Source organism: Xenopus laevis, chromosome 4S, assembly GCF_017654675.1.
Source record: "Xenopus laevis strain J_2021 chromosome 4S, Xenopus_laevis_v10.1, whole genome shotgun sequence".
Classification (NCBI taxonomy): Eukaryota; Metazoa; Chordata; class Amphibia; order Anura; family Pipidae; genus Xenopus; species Xenopus laevis.
The window spans coordinates 90,261,650-90,289,446 of record NC_054378.1 but is presented as its reverse complement, the minus strand read 5'-3'; the positions used below and the strand labels follow the sequence as shown (position 1 = coordinate 90,289,446).

General features: G+C 37.0%; 1 protein-coding gene across 5 annotated transcripts in view; it reads left to right on the top strand.

Moving 5' to 3' along the window:
- The window catches only part of LOC108715697 (DENN domain-containing protein 1B), a 106,811-nt gene extending 80,837 nt beyond the window's left edge, over window positions 1-25,974 (top strand). For 2 of the 5 annotated variants that reach the window (XM_018261090.2, XM_018261089.2), the window contains 10 exons: window positions 5,293-5,418; window positions 5,629-5,730; window positions 8,646-8,721; window positions 8,857-8,897; window positions 10,920-10,988; window positions 11,562-11,618; window positions 13,425-13,523; window positions 19,884-19,966; window positions 21,486-21,711; window positions 24,962-25,974. In XM_018261090.2, coding sequence (XP_018116579.1) covers window positions 5,293-5,418; window positions 5,629-5,730; window positions 8,646-8,721; window positions 8,857-8,897; window positions 10,920-10,988; window positions 11,562-11,618; window positions 13,425-13,523; window positions 19,884-19,966; window positions 21,486-21,711; window positions 24,962-25,306 — 1,224 coding nt within the window. In that variant the 3' untranslated portion in view covers window positions 25,307-25,974. Of the gene's footprint in view, window positions 1-5,292; window positions 5,419-5,628; window positions 5,731-8,645; window positions 8,722-8,856; window positions 8,898-10,919; window positions 10,989-11,561; window positions 11,619-13,424; window positions 13,524-19,883; window positions 19,967-21,485; window positions 21,717-24,961 lie in introns of all 5 variants that reach the window. The other 3 variants (XM_041561565.1, XM_018261092.2, XM_018261091.2) reach the window with 2 other exon arrangements.
- The last annotated feature ends 1,823 nt before the right edge of the window (window positions 25,975-27,797 follow it).

Genomic DNA, 27,797 nt, shown 5'->3' with positions numbered 1-27,797 from the left:
CTTTGTTTTCTTGAGAGAAAAGAACCCCTTTTCTTTGTTAAGCAAGGAGAAGTTTCACTGACAATTTGAGGTTGCCCCTGGACCTGGGAGCCTTGAGTCGGTGCATGGCATCATGAACTTCGGAGATTACTAAGGCCTTTTATGGAGCAGACCATGAGTATTGCAGCATGAAAATGACCCAAAGCCCACTTCAAAACGTACATAGGAATGGTTTTAGGTTTTAAAGTGGCAAGCAATGACTCCAGATATAAATACCATTAAACACTTTTAGACAGATCTGAAGTTCTGAAAAGGTGTCCTTCAAATCTAGGAGAATTGGAACACTTTGCAAAAGAAGAAATCCAAACTAAGATGCAGAAGATCATTTGTGGTTGGATTTCAGTTCTCTCCAAAGGGTCAGCTACCAAAAATGTATCATGCTGTGTAAAATATTTTTTTTTCATGCAGTTATATTTATGGCATAACCCATTTTAATCAAAGGGGCATCATTTAGGTGGCAAAAAGCTTGAGTAAAAAAAAAATAATTTTTTTTTCTTCTACTGGAGAATCACTTTTTTTTAACACAGCATTTTCAAGCAGCTGATTTTTTTTTTTACACTGACATTATACTCAGAACACTTTTACTCTCAAAATGTTTGACAGCTGATGTATGGCAGTCAGATGTGGTGTAGTGTATTTGGCTGTACCTAGGCCTCTATGTCTAGTGTGTCAGTAATTTTGTCAAATCTGAAAGGATTTAAGTCCTGAATGGAATAACAACATTATTATCTCGAAACTGAAACAGGGAATTCTAGAAAACGTATTTTGTCACCTTCAAATTTATTTTACATTAAATGTATTTATTTTACAGCATACAGAAATGTAAAATTCCTCTAATAAGCCAAGTGGATAGTACAATGAACACTGGCAGTTAAAGTATATCCCTATCATAATACAGGGTTGCTTTTTACAGGGGTCATAAAAACAATGTAAATACAGGCTCCTCTGGTTGTGAAAGGGTTACATATGTTTTAGACCATTTTAGATTCTCTATCGCCCTGATAATTACACCCAGTGGGACATCATCTTCCCTTTGATATGCTTATATACAAGCACCGTGCACAACAGAATGACACTTGTGCCAATGCTCTTGTCACCCACAGCTTTGTTCTCTCCACCCTTTTCACTCTCTTTAGGCTTCTTTTGGTCCTCATTAGTGATTTTATAGGATTAAATGCAAATAAACTTGACTTTTCTATTATAATCATGAAGTAAGACCCTAGTGATTGTTCTCTCAGGACATTTTAACCCTTTTTGACTCTCAGGTTAAAATCCAGATCTCTACATTTATGTTTCAAAGTAACATATTCTTTGGCAGTACAAACAATACTAAAGGCTGTGTCAGTATAACTGTAAGGGGAGTGTTGGCATACAGAGTGAGGTGTGTTGAGTCAATGAGATGCCAATGAGATCAAGTCTGAGTGAAAGACCTTGTTTTAAAGGGGGTCCAACAAAGCCTGATCACACACACCAGATTTGTGTATCATGGCTCGATAATGGAGATGTCTGAGGATCTCAGAAAAAGAGTTGTTGCCCATAAAGCTGGAATAGGTTACAAGACTATCTCTGAAGAGTTTGGACTCCACCAGTCAACAGTCAGACATATTGTGTACAAATGGAGGAAATTCAAGACCGTTGTTACCCTACCCAGAACAAAGATAATTTCAACTGCAAGGTGTCTAATAGTCCAAGAGATTACAAAGGAAACCAGTGTAACTTCTAAGCAGTTGAAGGCCTGTCACACTGGCCAATGTTGATGGTCATGAGTCCACCATCAGGAGAACACTAAGAGCAATAGTGTGTATGACAGGGTAGCAATGATCAAGCCACTGCTTTCCCCTAGAAATATGGCTGACTATCTGCAGTTTGCTAAGGATCATGTGGAAAAATTGGAAGGATACTGGAAGAATGTTTTGTGGACAGTCCCTGCAATACTATAGAGTTGGTGCCATAGTTTCCGCATCAGTTAAGAAAAATCTGAAGCTCTGCCCTTCAGGCATACCTCAAAAACAGGTTGGTCTGTATATTTCCCCTTTGAAAAGCGAGAGATCTAATTTCTCTGTATAAATATCCCAAAACATCACACTGATTTATATAAATCAAACCTGAGGAACAAAATAGATTCCTTACAACAAGAACTTCAAACCTGGGAAAACTTAACCTAACATTTCTTTTGTCTCCAACTCTGCGCATACGCCAATGGCTGAAGTGTTGCTGCTCACTTCAACATACGGAAGCTTCCGAACATGGCGCCCCAGAGCTCTGCTGCGCTACTCTGCAAGTTTAGGTCTTCTTTTTAAATACTATGCTGGGAGGAAGCAGGGAGGGGGGCCAGTGGAGAAGGCAAATGGGGCTTTTAGCTGTAAGGGGGTTTAGTTCTTCTTTCACTAATGTTTAGTTGTATAACCAATTTTTGAGAACTGCTGCAGATCTGTGTTGCATGGAGTCAACAAACTTCTGGCACCTGTTACATTCTAAAAATTTTTCTGCATTTTTTGGGTTTGCCTCAGAAACAGCATTTTCTATTGGATTAATTGCCAAGTTTGGGCTGGCCACTCCACAACATCAAACTTGTTGGTGTGGAACCAAGATGTTGCTCATTTACTCGTGTGTTTTGGGTTATTGGCTTGTTGAAACACAAATTTCAAGGACATTTCCTCCATAAAGCAACATGGCCATGTATTTTGATAATTGATATAGAAAACGATCCATGATCCCTGGTATATGATAAGTAGGCCGAACACTGTAGTATGAGAAATATCTCCATATCATGATGCTTGCACCACCATGCTTCACTGTCGTCACAGTGTTCTGTGGCTTGAATTCAGAATCTGACAAATTGTCTAAGGCCCCTAGATTTAAAAAGAACAATTTTACTTTCATCAGTCCATAAAATGCTGCACCATTTCTCTTTAGGCCGTTCAATGAGCTCTTCGGCAAATTGTGACCTCTTCAGCACTTATTTTTTTCAACAATGGGACTTTGCGGGGTCTTCTCATAGGCATCTTTTAATTGTAACAGTACTCACAGGTAACTTTAGACCTTCTTTGATCTTCCTGAAGCTGATCATTGGTTGTGTCTTCTATTCTATCCATTCAAATGGCAGTTTTCCTATATTAAGTTCAGAAATATGTTCAGTTTTTCACTTTAAACATTTATTTGTGCAACATCACCAATACAATATAACATTATGCAATTATAAATTCACAAGAAACCATTCACCCATATCACACCATATCAGTGCCCCCCCCCCGTTTGCATACCTCGCATTAGCCACTCCCTCCTGACATGTTTTTACTTAAACAGTAGCATCCATGTAATCATTGTTGGGTCTGTTGGTTTATATTACTCTACTACACCTACTAGTAAATTATTTGCCATTTAGAAATATAATTTCTACCAAAAACAGTGATCAGTTTAGTGATGTTGGGCTGCTATTATTCTGAACACAACTGCATATTTAACCCAATTAAGATGACATAAAATGGGAAATCTCCCGAACAAAGTTCAATGCCTATGGTGCGGTCCTGGAACACTGTCTCTGGACCTGCCATAAAATACAAACCTTTTGGTCACATAAATTGGTGTTTCCTGAGCAAACCAGTTTTTCCTCGTTGGCTCACACCTGATTCACCATCCTTAATACTGGTTAAACAACAACTACATGACATTTTTTTACATGGATTGACTAGAGAAAATTGTACATAAGGAGCAATATACAGCAAAATTCTTTTCACATTGGTCAATCTACAGTATATTGGTCAATCTCCTTGTCCAGACACACTCTCTCTACATAACACCACCTGGTATGACACTGAACTATTAGGGAATAACACTCATTAAGGAAACAAAATTACATGCTATCTCTTTCAAGAGAAACTGGAACTGAGCCCTCCAGGAGGCACCAATTAATCCGCCTGTTATTAACATATGGTAATGTTTTCTACTTTTGGAAATGTGTTGAATTTAACATGAGTTACTCTGTTTGATTTATATTCCACAATTTTACTTGTTATCTCAAATCTTTAATTTTCAGATTTGTAACAGTAACTATTTTAATTTATATGGAAAATGTATAATAGAAAACTGGTACAACTTTGTATCTTTTGAATATTTAATGAAAACATTTTACAAAAAAACTATTTTAAAGAGTTCACAAACATTCAAGCACCACTGTATGGATGCATATATATTTTTTGGTATGACTCATACCTAGATAATAAATGAGGCAAACATGGTGTAGGGGTGGTGCACCCTAATGAGGAAAATATGATAGGAATAGAAAAACTCTTGGCTCAAAATATGTTGAATGTAAGATATGACTATGTGTTAGATAACTGCTGCAACTTTGGGATTTTTATGGCCCCTGCCCTTGAGTGTGCTAGGAACTATTTCTGGCCTATCAGTCTTCCAGTTGTATAGTCCTCCTCTTTTAAGTGCAGTGCATATAAAGGTATGTTTGGTTTTCTGCAAACTGCAATATTTGCTGAAAAGCTTGGCTAAGTAGTCACATTCAACTTTGCTAATGCAAATGTAGATATCTTGTATGGACACCTGCAAGGAAAGTCTTTAGTCAGAGCAGACAAAATAAATTGTCAGTGTAACAGAACTGTTTATGATACATAATACAATGCATCAGTCTTCCCTGCTCTCCATGTTTCTCTGGGGAAAGTGATAGGTTACAGTTCCACCCGAGAGGTGGCTACAAAAAAGGGACATAGATAATGAAACATAGATTTGTAGAAGGCCTAGGAAGAGGCAAGTGAGAGATATTGTATTCTCACCTTGAAACCCCCTCACCTCCTTTTCCATTAACAGTTCAGCAGGTGTAGCATATGCTTTTTAACAAATGCTCACAGATTTGGGCTGAACCTTTGTCTTTGAGGTCGGAGCCAGGTGGATATGTTTCACCCCTTACAGGGTCAATTACCCAAGTGCTAATTCACTTTGTGTGAGCTCTGTTCCACTCTCTCTCTCTTGCTTTCCTCTTTCGGCATATGATTGTATGCACCCTTTTTTTATTTCCTTTCTTTCTATACTCTCCTCCTCAATGCTTTCTTTTCCTTTCTATTCTTCTTTTATATTGAACAGTTGTGATAAACTCCCTTTTTTTTACCCTCCCTCTCTCATGATCATCTTGTAATTTTTGTTTCACACAAAACTTTCCTTGTCGTCATCATCATCATCATCAAAATTAATATTACCAGCAAGTTTCTCATATCTGTCAATGTTACTATTACAATCCTCTTTCAGATTGCAACACTGAAAAGCAAATTAAAGAAACAGTCTACATCTACAGGGGATGGTGTGTCTAGAGCCTTCGTCAGAGCCCAGGCTGCTTTGTTTGGGTCATATAGAGATGCTCTTCGATATAAACCTGTGAGATACAAAGCCTTTTTTTTTTTTTGCAAATGCCATTCCCAGTGTATATAGCAATTCATTGCACATAATTAGCTTTCATTCCCAGTAAATAATTCCCCTCAAGAGAGAATGATACCTCGTGTGTTTAAAGGCATTTTTCTGTTTGTATGTGCTTTTGTATGTTCTGCTCAATGCTCACTTATTATTAACCCTTGTTGTCTACTCTAGGGTGAGCCTGTCACATTTTGTGAGGAAAGCTTTGTATCCCATCGTTCCAGGACCATGAAGCAGTTCTTAGAGACTGCTGTTAACCTACAGCTTTTTAAACAGGTATTTGATAAATATAATATATAATATAATATTTAAATATAAATATACAAGCACAAAAAAAGTTGCTTTATGATGGTCAGAAGGTGAAAGATGCACATGCACGCATGTTAACAGACAAAAACTTTTTATTTTATTTTCTTAGATAAAATAAGGATACAACATTAATCTTTAACATAGGTTCATTCATTTAAGCTACTATTGTAAATATAATTTCACACACAGAACCCTGGGCTGGGCAGGTTTATGAAACTTTTGAACCCCCAAGTGTTTAGGGCTTTCCTTTTATTTCTTTCTCTTTCCTATGAGCAAATATTTCTACCAGTGTATAATGCATCACATTTCTTCAGAAGCTTACTGGTATTTTACAGCAAATTGTCTTTTCTGTCCAACAGCAGAGGCAAACACTTTCAGTCTTTTTGCTGGAATATGTAGGGTGGGCCCATAAATTACCCTTGATAATTTCAAATCCTCCATGAGTTATAGGGTAATGAAAATACCCCCAAGAAAATACCACCACACTGTTCAAAGGGAGACTCCGAGACCCTGCACCTTATCTTTCTGTGTTCTGGCCATGAATCAGCCTGATATGAACTTGAGCCAAAAGCAATCTGTATTTCTGCTTGGTATCAAAAATAATAATAATTTTTCTACATGCATCATGAGTTTACCTTGGAAAGTGCTTGGTATGTGTTGAAAAAAGAGTAACCTCTGTAAAAGAGATTACAGAGTAGCTCCTTAGTGACTTAAAAACAAGACACGGCCTTCCACGGTTACTTCTAATATCCTTTCTAAGGGATGTATTTTCTGCTATAGTACACACCTTATACATACAGTCATATCAAAAAATTTGGGAACTCCTCTTAATTCTTTGGAGTTTTGTTTATCATTGACTGAGCTTTCAAAGTAGCAACTTCCTTTTAATATATAGCATGCCTTTTGAAACAGTAGTATTTCAGCAGTGACATAACATTTATTGGATTAACAGAAAATATGCAATATGCATCATAACAAAATTAGAGAGGTGCATACATTTGGGCACCCCAACAGAGATATTATAGAAATACTTAGTTGAACCTCCTTTTGCAAATGTAACAACCTCTAGACACCTCCTATACCGCCTTTGATGAGCGTCTAGATTCTGGATGGTGGTATTTTTGACCTTTCATCCATACAAAATCTCTCTAGTTCAGTTAAATGTGATGGCTGCCGAGCATGGACAGCCTGGTTCAAATCATCCAATAGATTTTCGATAATATTCAAGTCAGGGGACTGTGACGGCCATTACAGAATATTGTACTTCTCCCTCTGCATAAATGCCTTTGTAGATTTTGAAGTGTATTTAGTGTCATTGTCTTGGTGGAATATCCAACCCCTGCGTAACTTCAACTTTTAGTTGTCTGTAACCATTCTCACAATCCTCCGCATATGCCACTCCTGTATTTTTCTTGAGCCGCCAGAAACTGTGCCTGTGGCCTTCCATTTCTTGATTACATTCCTTACAGTTGAAACTGACTGTTTAAACCACTGAGATAGCTTTTTGCAGCCTTCCCCTAAACTATGATACTGAACAATCTTTGTTTTCAGATCTTTTGAGAGTTGCTTTGAGGATCTCATGCTTCAGAGGAGAGTCAAACAGAAGCACAACTTATTGCCCATCATAAATACCTTTTCTCATGACTGGACACACCTGCCTATGAAGTTCAAGGCTTAACGAGCCTTTATTTGGTGTTGACAGTAATCAGTATTGAGCAGTTATATGCATTTAAATTACAAGGGTACCCACAATTTTGCACAGCCAGTTTTTCACATTTGATGTAATTTCATACAACTGAATACTGCTTCACTAAAAATCTTTGTTCAGAAAACACCCCAGTACTCAGATGTTCCTGGGAAATGAAAGACATACCACTGTTATCTTTTTTGTTGAAAGTGGAGTAAATTATTATGCAGACTTTATATTAGCAAACTTTATATTAGCAATAGCAGTATATGTTTCTTGCCTGTGACATCATTATTACATATTGATAATGGAATGATATTGAGCCCTCACCGCTGTTGTTAAACACTTTTTCATTAACTTTTTTTGTGCATCAGCCAACGTGGCATGGGATTTCTATTTGTAGCTAGAAAGTAGTTTTAGTTTCAGTTTAGAGAGGCAGAATAGGAAGAGAATTCAAGAACCACAAAAAGTTAATACGGTTGAGATCTGTTGCAGAATCACTAATATTAGTTCTAACTGAAACAAATTAAAAAGGCAGGTTCCCCGCAGCTGTGGAGCTGCAAAATTGACGTTGGAGTAATGTACCAAATAGTCTAAAGTTTGCCACTTGCCTAGTAACCCACAGCAACCAATCAACAGGTAGCATTTTCTGATCAGCTGTTTGAAACAAACCTCTAATTGGTTGCCACAGATTACTACATTTGGGAAAAATGTAAAATTAGAAACTGGTGACTTAATACAGTTTCTCTTAAAATGCTGCCTACATAATACTAAAAGTTAATTTTAAGTTAGACTACCTCTTTAAGAGCAATGGCACACTGTGGCAATCAAGCAATCATAGCTTCCATTGACTTGAATGGGAAATGCAGTGTCTATGGCAGACACTGGTGCAAGTATGGTTCATAGTGCGTAAATCACCATTGCTGTGCAAGATAGCAGTTACCAGGCATGTGTGTCTAAAATTTCCTTTCCCTCACAGCATTCTGTTTAGAGGGGCAGGGCTGCTGGATTTTGTCATTTATGGACTCCCTTGAGTCCCTGTTTGCAGACTCTGGATAAGGTGATGCTGGTTAAGGCATCCAATACTGTATAGTCTTTTTGATTATAAGATGATGGAGACAATTTCTACAATGTAGTGCTAAAGAGTATGCATAAAGCTCTCTGACCTCTGTCTTTGTTTCTCCTGTCATTTCAGTTTATTGATGGCCGGCTAGAAAAGCTCAACTCCGGGCTTGGGTTTACAGACATCTTTGAAGAAGAAATTACTTCAGGTGTTTTTTGTGGCAGTTATTTTTTATGCATAAATTCAAGAAAAAATGTTAAAATCCATTATCCTAATATAGTTTTCACATTGTGCTGCTACAGTTAAAGGCTAATAATGATATTCTTCCTCTTGTGTATTTCAGGAAATTCAAGTTCATACCAGCAATGGCTGCATACAATGAAGGCAAGATAATTAAGTATTCTTATTATATGCTATTTTGCTATATAGCATGTCATACTATACATTACACTAAGGTTATGGAGCCCAGAGTGCTCCAAGTTGTATAAACAATACTATACATAAGCACTTTGTCAGATATTTGCAATATACATACACAGTATCAATGTGCCAATTAAAGGGGCACTACACCACCGTTTTTATTATTAGTTCAATAAGGTACTGTGCTGAACATGAGTATTGTCTGTTATTTATAAAGGGGTTGTTCACCCTAAACAAAGACTTTTTTCAATTCCTTTACATCTTTTATTTATTTTTTTCTTTTTACTGTTTTCCAAAAATTTAAGTTTAAAGTTGAATGTTCCTGTCTCTAGTGTTCTTAGGCTGGCAGCTCAGTGGTCCAGGAGCATCTTTACTGTTAAAATTTACTACATTTAGTTGATACAATTAGTTGATACATTTCTAGGCATTAGCTGTGGAATATTAGCAACTATTATAATAATAATAATTATATTATTATAATAATTGTATAAATTCTAACAGTTGCCTTTAATGAAACTCAGGGATTCTGCTCAGCACGGCCAAAGATAACAAATGTATCAACTAGATGTATCAATTCTGAATAGTGTTGGCAACCCCCCCCCCCCCCGAGCTGCTTTAGAAGGTGAAAAATACAACTTTACACTTTATTACAAAAATTGTCTTACAGTATAAAGTGAATCGAAAAAAGTCTTTATTTCTGGTGAATAATCTGAAACTAACTGAACTGAAAAAAGTTTTTGAAGGTGAACAAGCCCTTTATTTACAATCAAAATAAATTGCCAGTCCACAGATAAGCCATCTGTTAAACAAACCCTCTTCTCCAGAGTTGAAGCATTTGATTGGCTTAGCGAATCATTTTACAGAGTGCTAGTGAAGGGTGAATCTGGCGCGCGTCAAAAATATTTTGAAGCCCATTGACTTCAATGCGTTTTACAAATTTTCCCCGTTTGGCGAATTATTCCGCCAAGCGAAACGTGTTAAAGTCAATGGGCGTCAAAATTATTTTGACGCGTGTCAATTTTTATATGCGTGACTATTTTGTCCAAATGCATTAAAGTTAATGGGTGTCGCGGTGGATTTTCCACCGCAAATTTTTGACGCAGTTTCGCGAACACATTCGCTGGTGGCAAGACGCAGAAATTCGCTACCAATCCATGCCTGGCGAATTTATTCACCCACCACTACAGTACACTGCTTCTCAGTGGAATGATGTGTTTTTATTGTGCTCTTACAAATTAATAGAATACAGTAAGACATTACTCTCTATTTCAGATTTTGCCATGGTTAAAAATGATAAAAAACTATACATATTTTATTATTGAAGACAATAAGCAAAAAGTATGTTTAGCGCAAGCCCTATTTGTTGATAAAGGGGGTATACTTGTTCTTTAGTATGAAACATTCATTCAAATCAATAGCTATATATTTTCTTGTGATGAATAGTATAGTTTTGTGATGAATAGTGTAGTTTTGGGATGTATTACCTAAATAGCTCTGTTCTGGGACTATTCTCAGAGGACTGAAGCACCAACAGAAATTCTCCTGGAAGTCGGAATGCAGTGATAATATTATTCAAAGGAATTGTATGTGCTAAGCCAATGAGACTGCTCTGCACATGGGAGCAAGCAGCTCCATTCTACATTTGCTGGAATAATTGGGAATGCTGTTTTTTTGGGAAACTAAAAATCTAATTTCTGAGACTGGTAGTGGTAAAATATCCCTTCCTGTATGTTTAATATTAAAGGAGTTAAGAAAAATAATAGATGGCTAAGCTATAAAAAGCTAGGTCTTTTAAAAGCCAGTACATAAGCATATATTATTAATAAATATATTCAGCTTCAGTGCTCATTAAACATTTACTCAGATGCACTTGATAATAAATGTTAATAGGGCCAAGAGGCTGAATGGCTACAAACACTGCGGCCAAATCACTTTTAGAGCTTATTTTATTATGTTTATGGTTATTAATTATGTCTCATTTTACAGAAGGGAGGATCTCTAATTAATACTGCAGTGATAAAAGCCAGCCCAGCTATGAAGAGTGCCTATAAGTTTGTAAGTGTATCAGAAATGCTACTATTTCATCATTATATTAAAGCAAAGCATGTCTAAAAGTCATGATCTCTAAGGAATGTGTATAAACTGCAGACAAATGTTATATATTATATAGTCAGCAAGATTAGGTTTACAGTCTAAGTTTAAGTGTAACACTCTTAAGGTGGCCATACACTGGCAGATAAAGCTGCCGATATCGGTCGTTTGGACCCATTTGACAGCTTATCTGCCCATGTATGGGGGCTTCCGACGGGTCTTCCCGATCGATATCTGGCCACGATATCGATCTGGAAGGTTTGATTTTTAACTGACCGACCCGTCGGAGCCCCTTGGCGCATCGTAATTCGATCGTTCGGCCATACGGCCAAACGTTCGAATTACTCCCGATATAGCTATGCCGTTAGTGGCATATCGGGGAAAGATCCGCTTGTTTGGCGATGTCGCCAAACGAGCAGATCTTTGAGTCTATGGCCACCTTTACTTAGATTTCCAGTTAAGAACAGATGCCTCTTCCATTGCATATCTGGCATCCTTGTTTAACCCTTTCCGTTGATGGGTTGTCTGTTCCCACAGGCTAAAAACCAGGCAAAGCATGGTATCAAGGAGGTGAAGAGCAAACTTAAGCACAAGGTGAGATGATTGTCCTTAAAATGGTAATATTAAATGTGACTGGTATATTTTTTCCCCATTTGAACAATTTTGTTATGCTTCCTGGACTGCATTGTTTTTATCTATGCAAAGTGCTACAAGATTTTGTTATATTACATATTCAGTGGTACAAAGGCATAGAAGAAACAATATTTTAAAGTACAGGTATGGGATACCCGTTATCCAAAAAGCTCCAAATTACAGAAAGGCGGTCTCCCATAGACTCCATTATAATTGAATAATCCAAATTTTTAAGAATGATTTTCTCTGTAATAATAAAACAGTACCTTGTACATGATCAAAACTATGATAAAATTAGTTTGGAAACAAAACCAGCCTATTGGGTTTATTTAATGTTTAAATGATTTTCTAGAAGACTTAAGGTATGAAGACCCAAATTACAAAAAGATCTGTTATCTAGAAACTCCCAGGTCCCAAGCATTCTATATAATAGGTCCCATACCTGTATTCAGTTTTTATATGAAACATGTACACTTGAAAATACAGGTACAGGTATGGGACCTATTATCCAGAATGCTCGGGACCTGGGGTTTGCGAGATAGCGAATCTTTCCATAATTTGGATCTTCATGCCTTAAGTCTACTACAAAATCATGTAAGCATTAAATAAACCCAATAGGCTGGTTTTGCTTCCAATAAGGATTAATTAGATCTTAGTTGGGTACTAAGTACAAGCTAGTACAAGTAAAAGCTACTGTTTTATTAATACAGAGAAAAAGGAAATCATATTTAAAAATTTGGATTATTTCATTATAATGGAGTCTATGGGAGATGGCCATTCCATAATTCGGAGCTTTCTGGATAACGTGTTTCCGGATAAGGGATCCAATACCTGTATAAAATAACACATCTATACCCCTGGGCATGATGGTGTTATGCCAGCTGAACTGCAGCTAAACCTACATAAGAGGGCTAAAATGAAGTATATGATCTTCAAAAAAAATGAATAGTTGTAAACTTGCTCAGAGTGATGCATTAATTTTCTTTTTTTAGTGCTATCTGAAATATTAGCAATTTTATACTGCCAGTACCACAATTTCAACACATGGCTCTCTTTTAAGCTCTTTAAACTTTCTATGCACTACTTTCTAAACACTTCCTATATTCAACACCTGGGATGTGACCCTTAGTTGAGCTAAAAGCCTGATATTAAGGCAGTCTAAAGCTGGCAAAAAAAAACCTTCGCTGTCTCATTATTGTATTTGTTAACCGCTCTTGTCTTAAATTGCAGGAATCATGTGAATCCATTGCCTCTAAGACCTTGACAACACCTGAGTAGCCAAGGGCCATCTAATGATCTAAATTTAATTTTCAAAATTTAGTAGTGGATTGAATGTCTAAAAGACTGCAGCTTTTTCTTATTTGTTATTGCTTATCTTTCTTTTCAGGCCTCCACTATTCACCCTCTGTTCTGACATTTTTACACTACTGCTGGTTCCTGGGATAATTAAGCCCTAGCACATTAGCTATTAGCTAGCACTTTATATTGGTGTTGGTGTACTTGTAGGTTATGGGGTTTTATTAATTATATTATTATGTTCATTATATTATGAATTGTATTAATTATATTATGCAGGCAAGTTGAAGCTAAGTATTATATTCCCATTTCACGTGTTCGTTCAATATCACAGATATAGTATAGTGCAAGGTTGATAGTGTAACATCTTCTGCAAGTTCTCACAGAGACTGTACCAAAGGACCTGTGGATAAATGATTTGGACCTAAATCTAAATGTGAATCTGATTGTGGGGGCAAATTTCTTTTACAGGACATTGAGGAAGAAGATTCCGACTATAATTTAGAGTATACACACTCCAACACGTTCCCATTAAACTACTCAAACCGACAAAGTGATCAGAGGAGAAAGGTGAGGCAATGTATCTTTAAAAACCCAGGGAAACTGGGAAAGCAGGCACATTGTTTTCTAGCTCAAGTCCTATGCTCTGGCAAACCTGAGTTCAGCTTAAAGGAAAACTATACCCCCAAAATGAACACTTAAGCAACAGATAGTTTACATCATATTAAGTGGCATATAAAAGAATCTTACCAAACTAGTCTATATATTTAAGTAAATATTGCCCTTTTACATCTCTTGCCTTGAATCACCATTTTGTGATGGTCTGTGTGCTACCTCAGAGATCACCTGACCAGAAATACTACAACCCTAACTGTAACAGGAAGAAGTGTGGAAGCAAAAGACACAACTCTGTCTGTTAATTGGCTCATGTGACTTAACAAGTATGTTTTGTTGGTATGTTTGTGTGCACAGTGAATCGTATGATCCCAGGGGGCGGTCCTTATTTTTTAAAATGGCAGTTTTCTATTTATGATTACCCAATGGCACATACTACGAGAAAAGTAAATTGTTATGAAAATGGTTTATTTACACGAAGCAGGGTTTTTACATATGAGCTGTTTTATGTAATATCTTTTTATAGAGACCTACATTGTTTAGGGGGTATAGTTTTCCTGTAAGAAGCACTTTCCTTAGGCTAGTGGTTATTTTTCTCAATAACAATCTTCTTATTCATGCTGGTTGTCTGACAGTGTCATCAGGTCAGGGGTAACTATACAGGGGCACTTAACTGCTGCTCATACATGTCCAGATTTGGTTTTGGACAATACTAACCATACTGCCTTACAGCATGGGCATGTATGTCATTCTCACTATACTCTGACAATCCTATTATACTAATGGATCACAGTAGGCTTGACCAAATTAAAAATGATCTGCATATTATGTATAGCCACAGGCCAAATGGGCTACTTCTTTGAAGCCGAACCAATGTTATTCCCACTTTATAAATTCTGCTGTATTGATGACTTTTCTACTTTCATATTTTACATTCTGTTTCTTAAAGTACCCACCCCCTCCTGCCAGGTTCACCTTTCAGTGGAGGCGATATGAGCAAAAGACATTTTTGTCTGGACCATGTTTTTTATTGGGTATGCAGTCGTACATAAGCCATACCTCACGTTTATCTGAAGTGTTGTAAAGCTTACCTTTTGCCTATGAAGCAGTCTCCTCCTTCTGGCTGTGTGGTGGACATGCCTTGATTTTGGCCAATGCCAGTGCCTGAATATGTAAATGCACTGAAGGATGGCTAATTGTCTGAAGCTCTTTTCATGGTGTGGGCTAGGGCCCAGAGTCGAACTGGCCCAACCAAAGACCTGCCTGCCGCACTACTCCCACCCCTTCTAGTGATTTAGCAATGGGAATGGCAGGATGGGAGCACCTATAGCACTTCCTGCTGACAGGCCAGGGTGGTGAGGCCCAACAGGATCAGGGGCCACTGTTTCTTTATCTCCCAGTGCACCACTGGGCCAGTTCAACCTGCTCTGGTCTCTGGTTCCAGTAAAAGCCTTAATGTTAAAATATACTAACATTTCCTTGACAGTTGTTTGCTGAGATGTGAGTGGAAGAAATTAAATGCACAGAGCCCTGACCTTAACGCAACTGAACACTTATGGGATGAATTAGAACGTTGACTTTGAGCCAGGGATCATTAGTGACCACATTCACTAAGGTATGGGATCTGTTATCCGGAAACCTGTTATACAGAAAACTCCAAATTACGGAAAGGTTGTCTCCCATAGACTCCATTTTATCCAAATGTTGAAAAATTATTTCCTTTTCTCTCTAATAATAAAACAGTAGCTTGTGCTTGATCCCAACTAAGATATAATTAATCCTTATTGAAAGCAAACCCAGCCTATTGGACTTATTTAATGTTTAAATGGTTTTCTAGTGGACTTAATGTATGAGGATCCAAATTATGGAAAGGTCCATTATCCGGAAAACCTCAGGTCCCGAGCATTCTGGATAACTGGTCCCATACCTGTACTCTTGTGGTGGAATGGTAGTATATACTGTTCACAGTTTCTTCAACTACTAGAAAGCTTTCCAATAAATGTAGGGGGGTGTTATCTCAGGAAAGAAGGACCAAATTAGGTGTCCAGAGAAAATAGTGCATTTATATACCAGTTCAGAGATTATATGAACCCATGAGTAGAAAATAGTGTTAAAATAGTAGACAAACTAAACTGCCCATTGAGATATGAATTGTGATAGGACATCTGGCATTCTGTATTATATATTATGTTTATTGCTGAACTGATGGAACAGAAATTTGTCAAAACCAAAGGAGTATTAATCTAGCAGATAGCAACATTGCGTATTCGATAAGCTTGTTATTGTAGGTTATTTAAGACTGATGAAACAGCAAAAATTACAAATTATTGCACTGACATACTATTCTAAAATGTCCCTTTTCCCCTTGTATTTGTCACAGTCAGTGCAAATTGTCCTCATCTCTTTATTTGCTTCTTTATTAATATTTGCTTTGTCTTTGTTGTATTGTTTGTAGTTTTCTCCATTTCATTGTACAAATCTGCAAAAATATTTTGGGGTATTATACAACTCTAAGCCCACTAAGGTTTTTCATGGGTCTCCTGGATTTATGGGGGAGGCAGGGTCTTAATTGGGTGTAACATAGTGTTTTAGGCTAATGGCACATGGGAAGATTTTCATTTAAATCTGTTCTACAGCAGGGCATCAAAGCCCCCAAAATGCTCTTCCACTGCCCATAGTTTCTTTGCCAATTTAAGTGCATTTTGATCTTATAATTATTTAATACAATAATAGATGCATGCATAATAATATTGATACAACAGGGTTTCCATGAATTCCATGAATGTATTGTTATAATCCTGTTTACTTATTTTAAAGTTTGATAGAACCATAAAAATGAGGGTATTCTTTGAAGTATTTGTTTAGTGTTTTTTTGTGATATTATGTTGTGCTGACATTTTTATCCATTGCCTAGATTATTGCATTTTGGGTTTGTTGGTTTCCCATTGCCATAACAGACTCCTATGCTGTTTCATAAATGTACCTTAATTCTACTCCTTTCTCAGTATCACATCTTTCACCATCACCTTGTTACTATTCTGCTGAATTTGTTCCTCTTTCTAGTTTGCTCCACTAATTAGTAACACTGACTTTCTCGTTAGCCTGGCAGCGTTTGTGAAAATGTCAACATTCCGCTCAAAGAAATCCCCCAATTAGGCCTGGAAAAAAAATCCCAGCATTCTTGTGCTCTCTGACAGCCAAGGGGGAAATAGGTTGGGAAATATACCCAGTCTTTGTCTGAAGTATGCTGCTTCATTGCATAGAAAGCCCTTAAAGGAACAGTTCAGTGTAAAACTAAAAACTAGGCAAATAGATAGGCTGTGCAAAATAAAAAATGTTTCTAATATAGTTAGCCAAAAATGTAATGTATAAAGGCTGGAGTGACTGGTTGTCTAACAGAACAAAACTTCCTGCTTTTCAGCTCTCTAACTCTGAGTTAGTCAGCGACTTTAAGGGGGGCCACTTGGAACAAAACTGTTCAGTGAGTTTGCAATGGATTCTCAGTGTGCAGCTCAGAATCAAAAGCAAACAGTTATGACCCATGTGCCCCCCTCAAGTCTCTCATTGGTTATTGCCTGGTAACCAATCAGTGTAAACCAAGAGAGCTGAAAAGCAGGAAGTAGTGTTCTGTTCTGTTAGACATCCAGTCACTCCAGCCTTTATACATTACATTTTTGAATATATAACTAGATTAGAAACATTTTTTATTTTGACAGCCTATCTTTTTACACAGTTTTTATTTTTACACTGAACAATTCCTTTAAACAAATATAACTTCTGTTAGTACCCTTTGCTTGAAATCTTTGCATTATTTTGGTATTGTAATCACTATTCTACATATTAGTTTGATTTAGCTTTCTATTTAATCAGCATTTGTTGCAAAACTAATACTGTCATGGAAAAGTTTTACAATTATAATGATCTTCTCCTATAGTTGCTTTGCGGGCAGGCATTGCCATCACAAAGGAACAAGGGAGCCCTTTATCTGCTCTTATTTTCATTTCAGTAGTGAACTAGTTTAAGCCTTGTGGGTTACTAATCTCAGTGTTGGAAATATTTAATTGTCCTTCTTAGCAGATAGTTTTAATCCACCTGTAATGATTAAAGGAAACCGTTCCAGTGCTTGCATAATGAATTTGTTTTTGTTGAAGTTGTTCAGTGCATAGCAATTAATGCTGGGTATAATGTCAATGAAAGAATTGTGTAATTGATGTTCTGTGTGGCTGCAGAATGTATTGTACATGATCTTCTACCAGTACTAAAGTGAATATCTGTGTTACTTGTCTGATCACTGTAGTTGTCTCATATACTACTCGCTCTGGGGTATGAATGATTTAATACATTTATAAAATTTCCCTGTTTAGTTAAAAGCATTAAAACATTTTTGCAGTGTTAATATCTGTCTCATTGCAATGTATCTTGTGACACCTGGAAATATCATCCATTTTCAGGTAATAATCATGGACTATGCTTACTATTGTAGTCAGCAGTAAAAGACTACTGAGATTTCGGTTACCTTAGCATGAAAGTGTAGTAAGTACTGCATGTGCCACTGCCCTTGAAATATAATCTGATCTCAAAATCAAATGTTCACAGAAATACTAAGCGATTAAAAGTGATATATGTTAATAATAACTTTATTATCCCATGTTATAGCATGTAGGGCACGTTGGGGGTTGTGTGATGCATAATACACAGCAATTCTAAAAGAAGAACATGGGTGACTGGGCTAAAATTCTTCTTTATGCAGGACAGTGATCCCAAACAGAAGGCCAGCTGTAACACTGCAGTGGCTCAAGAACAGTCGCACAGTGGCCCAGTCAAAGCCCCAATTTCAGTCCAGTTGATAGTTTTTTAATATTACTCATTTCTTGAACTAATTGAAAACTGAGATTCACACGCATTACCTGACTAAAGTGAAACAAATTGGCCTCAAAATCTGTAAGAATGGGCCAAAATCCCTCCCGGACAGTATCAAAAGTTAGCTTTAAGCACTACAAAATAATAAACAACTAAATGGTCAAATTAGAGAGCCATCATGGCAAGCAAGGCACTGTGTGTTCTTTTTACTTATCTAAAACAACCTGTTCATAAGCAATATTCAACTTGTGCAGCTGCAGATAAACCAGACACAGTGTATTGTTAGCAATGGAGTAGTAATTCAGAAACTTATTTGCACTCTCCACATCCTTAACACGAGCAATAACCATTTTTTCTTTATTGGGACAAAGACTGGAGGACTTTAGTGCATTGTGCTTTCTAAACTTCACATTTTAAATGGCCAGTGATTTAGAATCGTTAGAATGACATATCTTCAATCATTTACATTGTAGCAGCAAATATTAAAATAAGGGGGCTGTGTTGAACTGACCTTGTATCAGCCTTATGTTCTCTAATGTTCCATTCATGGCAATATTAGATGCCTATATCAGCCCTTGAACAGGGGTTTCTGCAATTGCACAGTTCTTTTCCTGGCAAATACTTAACTGCCTTAAACCCTACCAGGGTGAGGTAGGGGTTTAGTACATCAATGCTAATAGCTACATTCTTTTAAGTTAGACTTAATTAGTCCACATTAGTCATTTGGAGATCTGGTCTAAATGATGGCCTGTAGGTTTGGTTTGCAAAGTATCTTTGTCTTTTTGTCTCCTTTTGTTCTTGTTTGAGGAAATTCTGGAAATTTTGAATAACGGTTACTTTCCTTTGATCAGGAAATAGTAGCTTCTCCATGATTCGTATTGGTTATCGTTATATATTAATTCAGTTTTAACCCTAGAGTACCCTTAATCCCTACAGTGTGTGTATCGGATAGTGAGGAAAGGCAAACACAAATTTAGGAAACACATGTAAAAAATAATAATATGGAACAGAATAATTTTGCACGATTTTCTCTCATGATCAAGCATTTACGTAATTCAAAATGCAATATTGCTACCCTGCAGGTGAAAAAATAGTACATTTTGACTGTTGGGGAAAAAAAAGTATGTTAGTGCCCTCTAGTGGCTGATAAAAGGTCATTTGTAAAATAGTTTTAAAGGAAAATTGGTGCCTATAATATCATGAAATCATATAATATCTAACCATGTCTGTTGGTTGTTCTTAACACATTTTCTCCAGTTTATGTCACATGTTCTGCAACATGTTTTATTATGTAACCTATTTTATTTTCCTCTAGGTTGAGCCTTTTGCTTTTACAGACAAGTTCCTCCTTTATGTAACATTCTTTAAAATCTATTGAGAAGCTCCTTGTAACATTCACAAATTTACACAACGGGTAGTACTGCTGACACTTTGTTGTTTTGTTTTTTTCTACAGACACAAGCAAACAGGCCCTTGACCCACGTGGGTAACCATATCTCAGGACTGGAGGATTCTGATCTTGGTGATAGTGCCAGCAAGTAAGTAATGAGCCCCTAGTGTGAGAAACACCTCTCAAAATCTCTTCGCCTTGAGAAAGCATTACTTGCGAAACGCGCGTTGGCGAATTCTGCCTTTTAATAGGCCTTTAATAAGGACGTTAAACAAGACTTTTTTAATAGAAATTTCAAGCCTTTTAACTTATTAGAATTGGTCAAGGGGGGCGGTTGGTTGGTGGAAATCAGCACTCAAACCCTACTCTTTTTTCTTCTCTGTCTATTGTATCCTGCACTGGGATTCTCAAGGGGACCAGGATTTGTGGTTTTGTGAGGTTTGAATAGCTCTTTAATAAGACAGGGCCAGAGTTAAATATCGAGACCACAGTCCTGGTTTTCCTGCCTTTTTTTGCTTTGTGGTGTCCCAGGGATAGTAATTTCAATAGGTAGAAATTTTTGGGACAACTCCACCTTCCTTTATATCCTTTTCCTACTTTTATATCGGGTTGAGTTGCAGGGTAATTGATTTATCGCTAATTAATTTGGTTCAACAATTTATTTTTCACAGTTTATTAAGTCCCTGGTCGGACTAATGCACTTGCACTTTAAGTATTTAAATGAACTTATTTTCTATAACACTCATGCACTTTAGGCAGTTGAATAATTGTAAAGGAATGAATTAATGGCAGAATTGAATTGATTTAGTCTGCCTTTCGTAACAAGCGAATGAATTAGCACGGAAGTAGCACCTTCATTTAATTTTAATCAATTGAAATACTCACTATTTATATTTTTAAGATCCTGCATCTATAGAATTAATTTAAAGTACCCAGCAAGTGGATGAATTTAGAATTTTGATTTTTAGAAGTGAACCAATTACTAGTCAGAAGAGGGGTTCTTTCTTTTCTTTTTTCGTTATTTATAAATGAGATACAACGATGTGTGCAAATGTTAACCACAGAACAAAAGTTTTCATTTTACAATAGAGAACTGCATTTACAGTAACTTTATCTAATTTTAACCCTATCCACATCATTTTAATGGGCTCTTTCACCTGAACACTGTCTTTTGCATAGTGAAAGAAAATGCAATTCTAAGCAGCTTTGCAATGTTCTTTAATTAAAACGTTTCTGTTTTTTGTGAAAGTAATTGAAAGCAGTATCTGTCCTTAAAAAATGTTTCAAGCCAGTTGTGCAAAAGACTCCTGTTACATTGTTTACATTGCCCAGTGAACAGAAGGGGATAAACAAACTTCTTTCTATTGCAGTTACATTTGCATAGAACATTAAAGCCATTTTAATTAATGTATATTGGAAAGTTCCTTTCTGCAAAAAAAAACAAAAACGTTTTTAGGCTGGAGTTTGTATTCAATTCCTATAATTTCCATTATTTTCCATTATTTCTTTCTTACTTGATATCATATTCAGTTTTATTATACATGATAAAATGCCTAACCTGATATTTGCATTCTACATCTTAATGAATTAGTAGTTGAGTTTCATACTGTAATGCTTTTCACAGTCCATGATCTCCAGTTAATACATATTTTCTCTTTCTCCTTCAGGTTGTCTTCAGAGGACAGTGAAGAAGCTTCAGGATATTTTGATGATAGTGATACTTCATTTGATGATGTGAGCTTGTCTTCCAGGCCAAGGGGACAGATGGACCTTCTTGGGGAAATATTGGACTCCCTTAGCACACACAGTTTAGATCCAGGGGCTGGACGCCTAACAGCTGCTAAGAGCCTGGATTTCTTTCGTTCTGCAGAAGATTTGGACTATAAAGTTCTGGTATGGTATGGTAACATTAACGACTACAATAGCTTCACAGTTATAGTTATACAACAATACTATCCAGTTGCTTAATATTGTGAGCTAAATATCAAAGTTGGTTAAAAAGATCGGTATTCGGTGAGCTATAAAAATTCCTTTGAGAACTCCATTTTGACAAGTGTGCCTCCAGCATGAGAGGAGTGCCAAATGTGTGTCTTGTATTTCCACACCAATCTCCAATCATCAGACCAAAGGCTATCCCTTCAAACTAGAAAAAAAGAACTTTTGTTAAAAGCAACGTAGGTGGTTCTTCACAGTGAGGACAGTGAGGTTGTGGAATGCACTGCTGTGTGATGTTGTGATGGCTGATAATGTTAATTCTTTTAAGAGGAATTTGGATGATTTCTTGGACAAGCATAATATCAAAGGTTATAGTGATACTAAAATCTACAATAAAATAGATATTTGTATATACAGGTATGGGACCTGTTATCCAGAATGCCTGGGACCTGGGGCATTCCGAATAAGGGATCTTTCTGTAATTTGTATCTCCATACCTTAATTCTACTAGAAAATCATGTAAAAATTTGATAAACCCAATGAGCTTGTTTTGCTCCCAATAAGGATTAATTATATCTTGGGTACAATGTACTGTTGTATTATTACTGAGAAAAAGGGAATTATTTTAAAAATTCTAATTATTTGGATACTATAGAGTCTATGGGAGACAGCCCTTCCATAATTCGGAGCTTTCTGCATAAGGGGTTTCAGGATAATGGATCCCATACCTATATATAGTTTCAGTGGGTGTGTGTATATATGTATGTGCACTGGGTTTCATTTGGAGGGGTTGAACTTGATGGTCTTTTTTCAACCCAATTTAACTATGTAACTATGTAATTGGTGAGTAGATTAGAAAAGGCTCCTGTATGGAAGTAAAATGAATGGGGTTAAATGTTAATGTAATCTGTAAACAGTTTTTTTCATATATTTACATATACTGTACCTCTTAATTCCCATCCCTGGCTACAAATAGAAGTCAATCAATCGCCCATGGCAATTACTGAACTGCAGACAGTCTGTATGGGCCAAAACTCCACTCTGCCAAAACTGCCAGTTTTTGTGTATGAAGACAAAGTTACAGTATATTGGATGAGACACACCTCAATCACTAATTATTATATATTATTATGATGAATATTTACACTTTCAGCAGGCAATAAGAGGAGACTGGTATTAATCCTTTATATAATTTAACTCTCTAACATGCAGTTAGTGTGCCAAGCATTAGGGCATGATGCTCCTCTCGGTTTTATTTATTTGAGTTAGAAAAGAATGCCCTACCTACATTTATGTGCCTTTCAAACTTGCAACATTTTCTTGTGCAGAATACCACACATTTGGTCTGATAGATAGACCACATTGGTAGAACCTGACTGCAATACAAGTTGAGGAATGTATATTCTTACAAGGCCAGTTAACCCTGTCCCAATTGGTCTGACTGTTAGTGGAACAAATGTGCCTACTGGCCTACGTGAGTGGTGATTGGTGCTAATTGTCTGGCTATTGGGAGAAGTTATCAATCTATTGACTGCATGCAATTTAAGAATATTTCGTTATTGGCAGCTACAGCAGTAAATGATTCAGGTTCACGAAAACCTCATGTCAGGCATTAGTCTTCAAAATAGAACAAGTCTGAGGAAGCTTGTATATGTGTAATTTCTCAAAATGCTGTTCCATGTAGGGTTCATTCATTATAAGTAACATTTTCCTAACAAAGCCTTGTTATGCTGTGTGAAGGCCATTCTAGCCAGCCTATGTCAGTATATACAATTGAGCATGTGAGACCAGGTTGCACTAATCATCAGTAACATATCTGTCATTTGAAGTGTGAAGCTAGTATTATAGCCTTGCTATGACAGGTCTTGCCTTGTATCTGAGCAAAGAATTACAGATGCACGGTGAGGTGCCAAGGCATATTTCATTAGCATATGGGTAGAAGCATAATGAGCTGCCCCTAGGATCAGTCACTTGCTGCCACTGCACATTATTGTTTGATTTCATAAGCACCACCCTTTACTATCCAGGGTATATGCTACAAAATGAAACCACAGAACTGTTTTTATTATTTTATTTATTTCGATACCTTCAGCGCTGGAAAGCCCTGGGCAGTGACTGGGTCATTAAGGCTTGTACAGGCCAGAGGCTAGTATATTTTCTTCAAAACATTTCTCCAGCTCCCCCCCAAGCTTTCAATCACTTGCCTTCATCAAAACGATTTACTATAAATAACGACCTGCATCTTTACATCAATACATAGCAATTTGTTCTAAAACCTACAATACTAAGATTTTTGTCTTTATTCTATGACTTACTATTTCTTCTTGCAAAATGAGATTAAGGTCAGAAGAATCAGTCCACTCCTAATATTAATATCTAAAGATCCTGTAAGCTCTTCATACATGGTCCAAAAATAAGCCGATGCAGGAGGATGGAGAGGGCTAGGGTTAGTGTGCAGACATTGTGATCTTATGAAAGTGATGAACAGTATTATTATCCTTATATAGCGATGACATATTACTCAAGGACTGTTAATCATTCACATCAGGCTTTGCTCTGGCATCATTTTTATATTGCAGTCACCTAAACTCACAAGGGTCAGTTTTATTTATCAGTTTTATTGTGAGCCATTTCATTCAACAGTAGTTTTTTTGTTCTATAAGAGGAAAATAAGACACCCAGAGAATATAACATTTTAAATATCCCTGGTCAGATTAAGCCTAGGTCATTATCTGTGCCTATGTTTTGTTATGAAAGAGTGTTAAAAATATATTAAAATACTATAGGGGTCATTTTTCTGGGTGCAAAGTGAGATATGGGTTACAACCGGTAGAACAGAATTCCAGCATCATTGCTGCCCTGAGGGAAAGTTGTGCCTGACACATCAACATGTGCCTAATTTTGCTGCAAAGTGGCCAAAATTGTGCTAAGGCGGGATTGCATCTACTTCCGGCACTCAGTATCAAACCAACCCTTGTGCGTGATTCAGACATTGGCCACAGTGGGAGCCCAGAATTTACAGCCAGCTTGAAGGTGGTGGTAGCTCCAGGGATCCCCTGTGTCAATATTTATAAAGAAAACTTAACATAATATAACAATAAAGAACATGAAAGTTGTGCAGCCGCCTCACATTGCTTTTGTTTCAGTGAAAGTAACCCACCCTTATTCATTAAACCATATATTTGTTCTATTTTTTTTTTCCATACAGAACAAGACATGTCCCCCCACTGAAACCAGCCTGAGCCAGGATTCCCGGGATGAATGGAATCTGGGACAGGATGACAGTGTGCTATACAGGAAACATCTCCCGCCCTCTCCCCGCAAGCGAAGTCAGGATGAGCAGACTTGTCAAGACAATGATAGTCGCAAGTCAGAATTTCCAACATTTATCATCACTGATACCACTGCAGCTGGGAACACTGAACGTCCCACCTCTCTGCTTTATACTTGGGATATGGGAACTGAAGGCAGGAGGAGCTCTACTATGCAAGTGCCATGGGAGAAGGATGAGGTGGATATGCTCTTCCCACACAGCACAGATCATCCCCCTTGAATAAGGAGCCAAATTTCTGGCACCGTTTTATACTCTAAACTCAAACATTCCTTTAGAGCTCAGTGTTTCATCTTACATTATTGGTTTCTTATAAAGGGTCCTGAGTTCACCTGGATTTATTCTTTTGGATTGTGATCCAGTTGCATTAGGAAAATGTTTATGGTTAGAAAATCACAAGACTCCTTGGTACCACCGGAACACATACATGACCATGAGTGCAGGAAGCTTATGCGCAGTCCTTTCCACTGCTCTGCTGCTTCCAAGACACACAAAAATTACACAACATTTCACATGCCAACAGTTAACTGATTAAATTAACAAATCTTAGTCTACAACAAAAATATGATGTGATTTCAGGGGATCATATGGAAATATGCAAGTGGTTGGGCTGAAACCTTCATCATCTGCACATTGAAGAGCCAAGATGAGGAAGATGATGGTGGAATGATTCAATGGCACAACTATGTTAAACTAAAATAATGACAGAATTTGAGGCCCGTTACAATCCTTTATTGTTATACTCCCCCGTATTTGTTTGGAGTGTCCCTTATTTAAAAGAAAACTATACCCCCAAAATGAATACTTAAGCAACAATTAGTTTATATCAAATTAAGTGGCGTATTAAAGAATCTTACCAAATTGGAATATATATTTAAGTAAATATTGCCCTTTTACATCTCTTGCCTTGAACCACCATTTTGTGATTGTCTCTGTACTGCCTCAGAGATCACCTGACCAGAAATACTACGACTCTTAGTTAGTATAGAACAAAAAAAAAACACAAAGACAAATGAAACAGTTGAATCGCTAAGTATTTATTAAGAGATAACGTACAGAAATTCCGCTTGCGTTCCTCTTCAGAAAAGGCGCCACAGCGACGATCCATTGTGCATCGCTTGATTTCTCCTCCGTGGCTATCTCCTATAAGGAAAGCAGGATGGAGAAGTCGAGCTTGCACGATTGATCGCCGGATCACCTTTTCTGAAGAGGAGTGCAAGCGGAGTTTCAGTAAGTTATTTCTTAATAAAGGCTTAGCGATTTAACCATTACATTTGTCCTTTTTTTTTTTTTTTTTTTTACTAACAAATTTTCTTTTTTAAAAAAAATTGATGTTACTGGTCCTTTAACTGTAACAGGAAGAAGTGTGGAAGCAAAAGACAGAACTCTGTCTGTTAATTGGCTCATGTGACCTAATGTATGGTTTGTTTGTTTGTTTGCTTTGTTTGTGTGCACCGTGAATCCCAGCCCTTATTTTTTTAAAATGGCAGTTTTCTATTTATGATTACAAAATGGCACATACTACTAAAAAGGTATTTTATTATGAAAATGGTTTATTTGCATGAAGCAGGGTTTTACATATGAGCTGTTTTATTCAATATATTTTTATAGAGACCTACATTGTTTGGGGGATATGGTTTTCCTTTAACACGTTCTCACCGGGTCACCCACAGTATCAGGTCCATCTCCAGCTGTCTATAATTTGAACCCACAACCTTACCTGCTCCATTGGAATGCCTAAAAATGTCATCTGAAATTGTCCGATCAGTGGAGCAGGGAGTACTGCAGGGGGGCAGGGCTATGTAAGGTGTGGCCCAGATGGCAACTCTGTCTTTGAAAATTCTAAATATATTATGGTTTTAATGTAGGATTTCCATGACCTTTGCTAAAATATGGAAATACTTGAACTACCAGCTCTTCTAATACAGGCTGGTCTTTGGGAGTGATGTGTTCTTAGGCACCATTCAGTTATATATAGGTAAATACATAAACCTAAAGCCCATTAAAACTATTTAAGACAGATAAAAACACCTCAGTAGTATATATTATTTTTTTAATACTTTTATTTATGGAAAATGCAATGTTCTGGGTTAAAATGCACAATCACCTTGATGGAGGAGCATTTGCAGCTCATATATAAATTAGTGCTTCTAGGGATGACAATTTTGCACCAGTTCTGTATTTGTCTTGCAACTTCTTGAAGCAGCAGTTTCATAGGTATTCTGTATATCATCACATGGTTTTAAAAGAAACAATAAGTGCCCATAATGTTGTGGTTTACAATTGCTTACATGGGCTGGGGCCCTGCATCAATGTGGATTTTATTGCACGAGATTTATACACAGGGCGGATTCCATAGCGCATGGTCCATTTTTAAAAATGGTGGACAGCTTTGAGTTTGCTTAGTATTTTCTCTCTCTCTTTTATTTATAAAAAAAAAAAAAAAACAATACCCGTTGTGATTTTTACATATGCCGCAATTAAAATCCACATTAAAAATAATTATATTCCAATTATCTAGTATAGGTCAATCTAAAAACAACTGGACTTGCTGAGTAATCAATGAAGACGTTTCACTACTCATCCGAGCAGCTTCTTCAGTTCAACTGACTGGTGTGGGAAGTTAAACTTATCCAAATCTTGCATAAAGAAGACCGCTGGTTTGAACGAGGCGTGAAAGAGGCGATTCATGTCAAGGTGGAGAAACCATCCC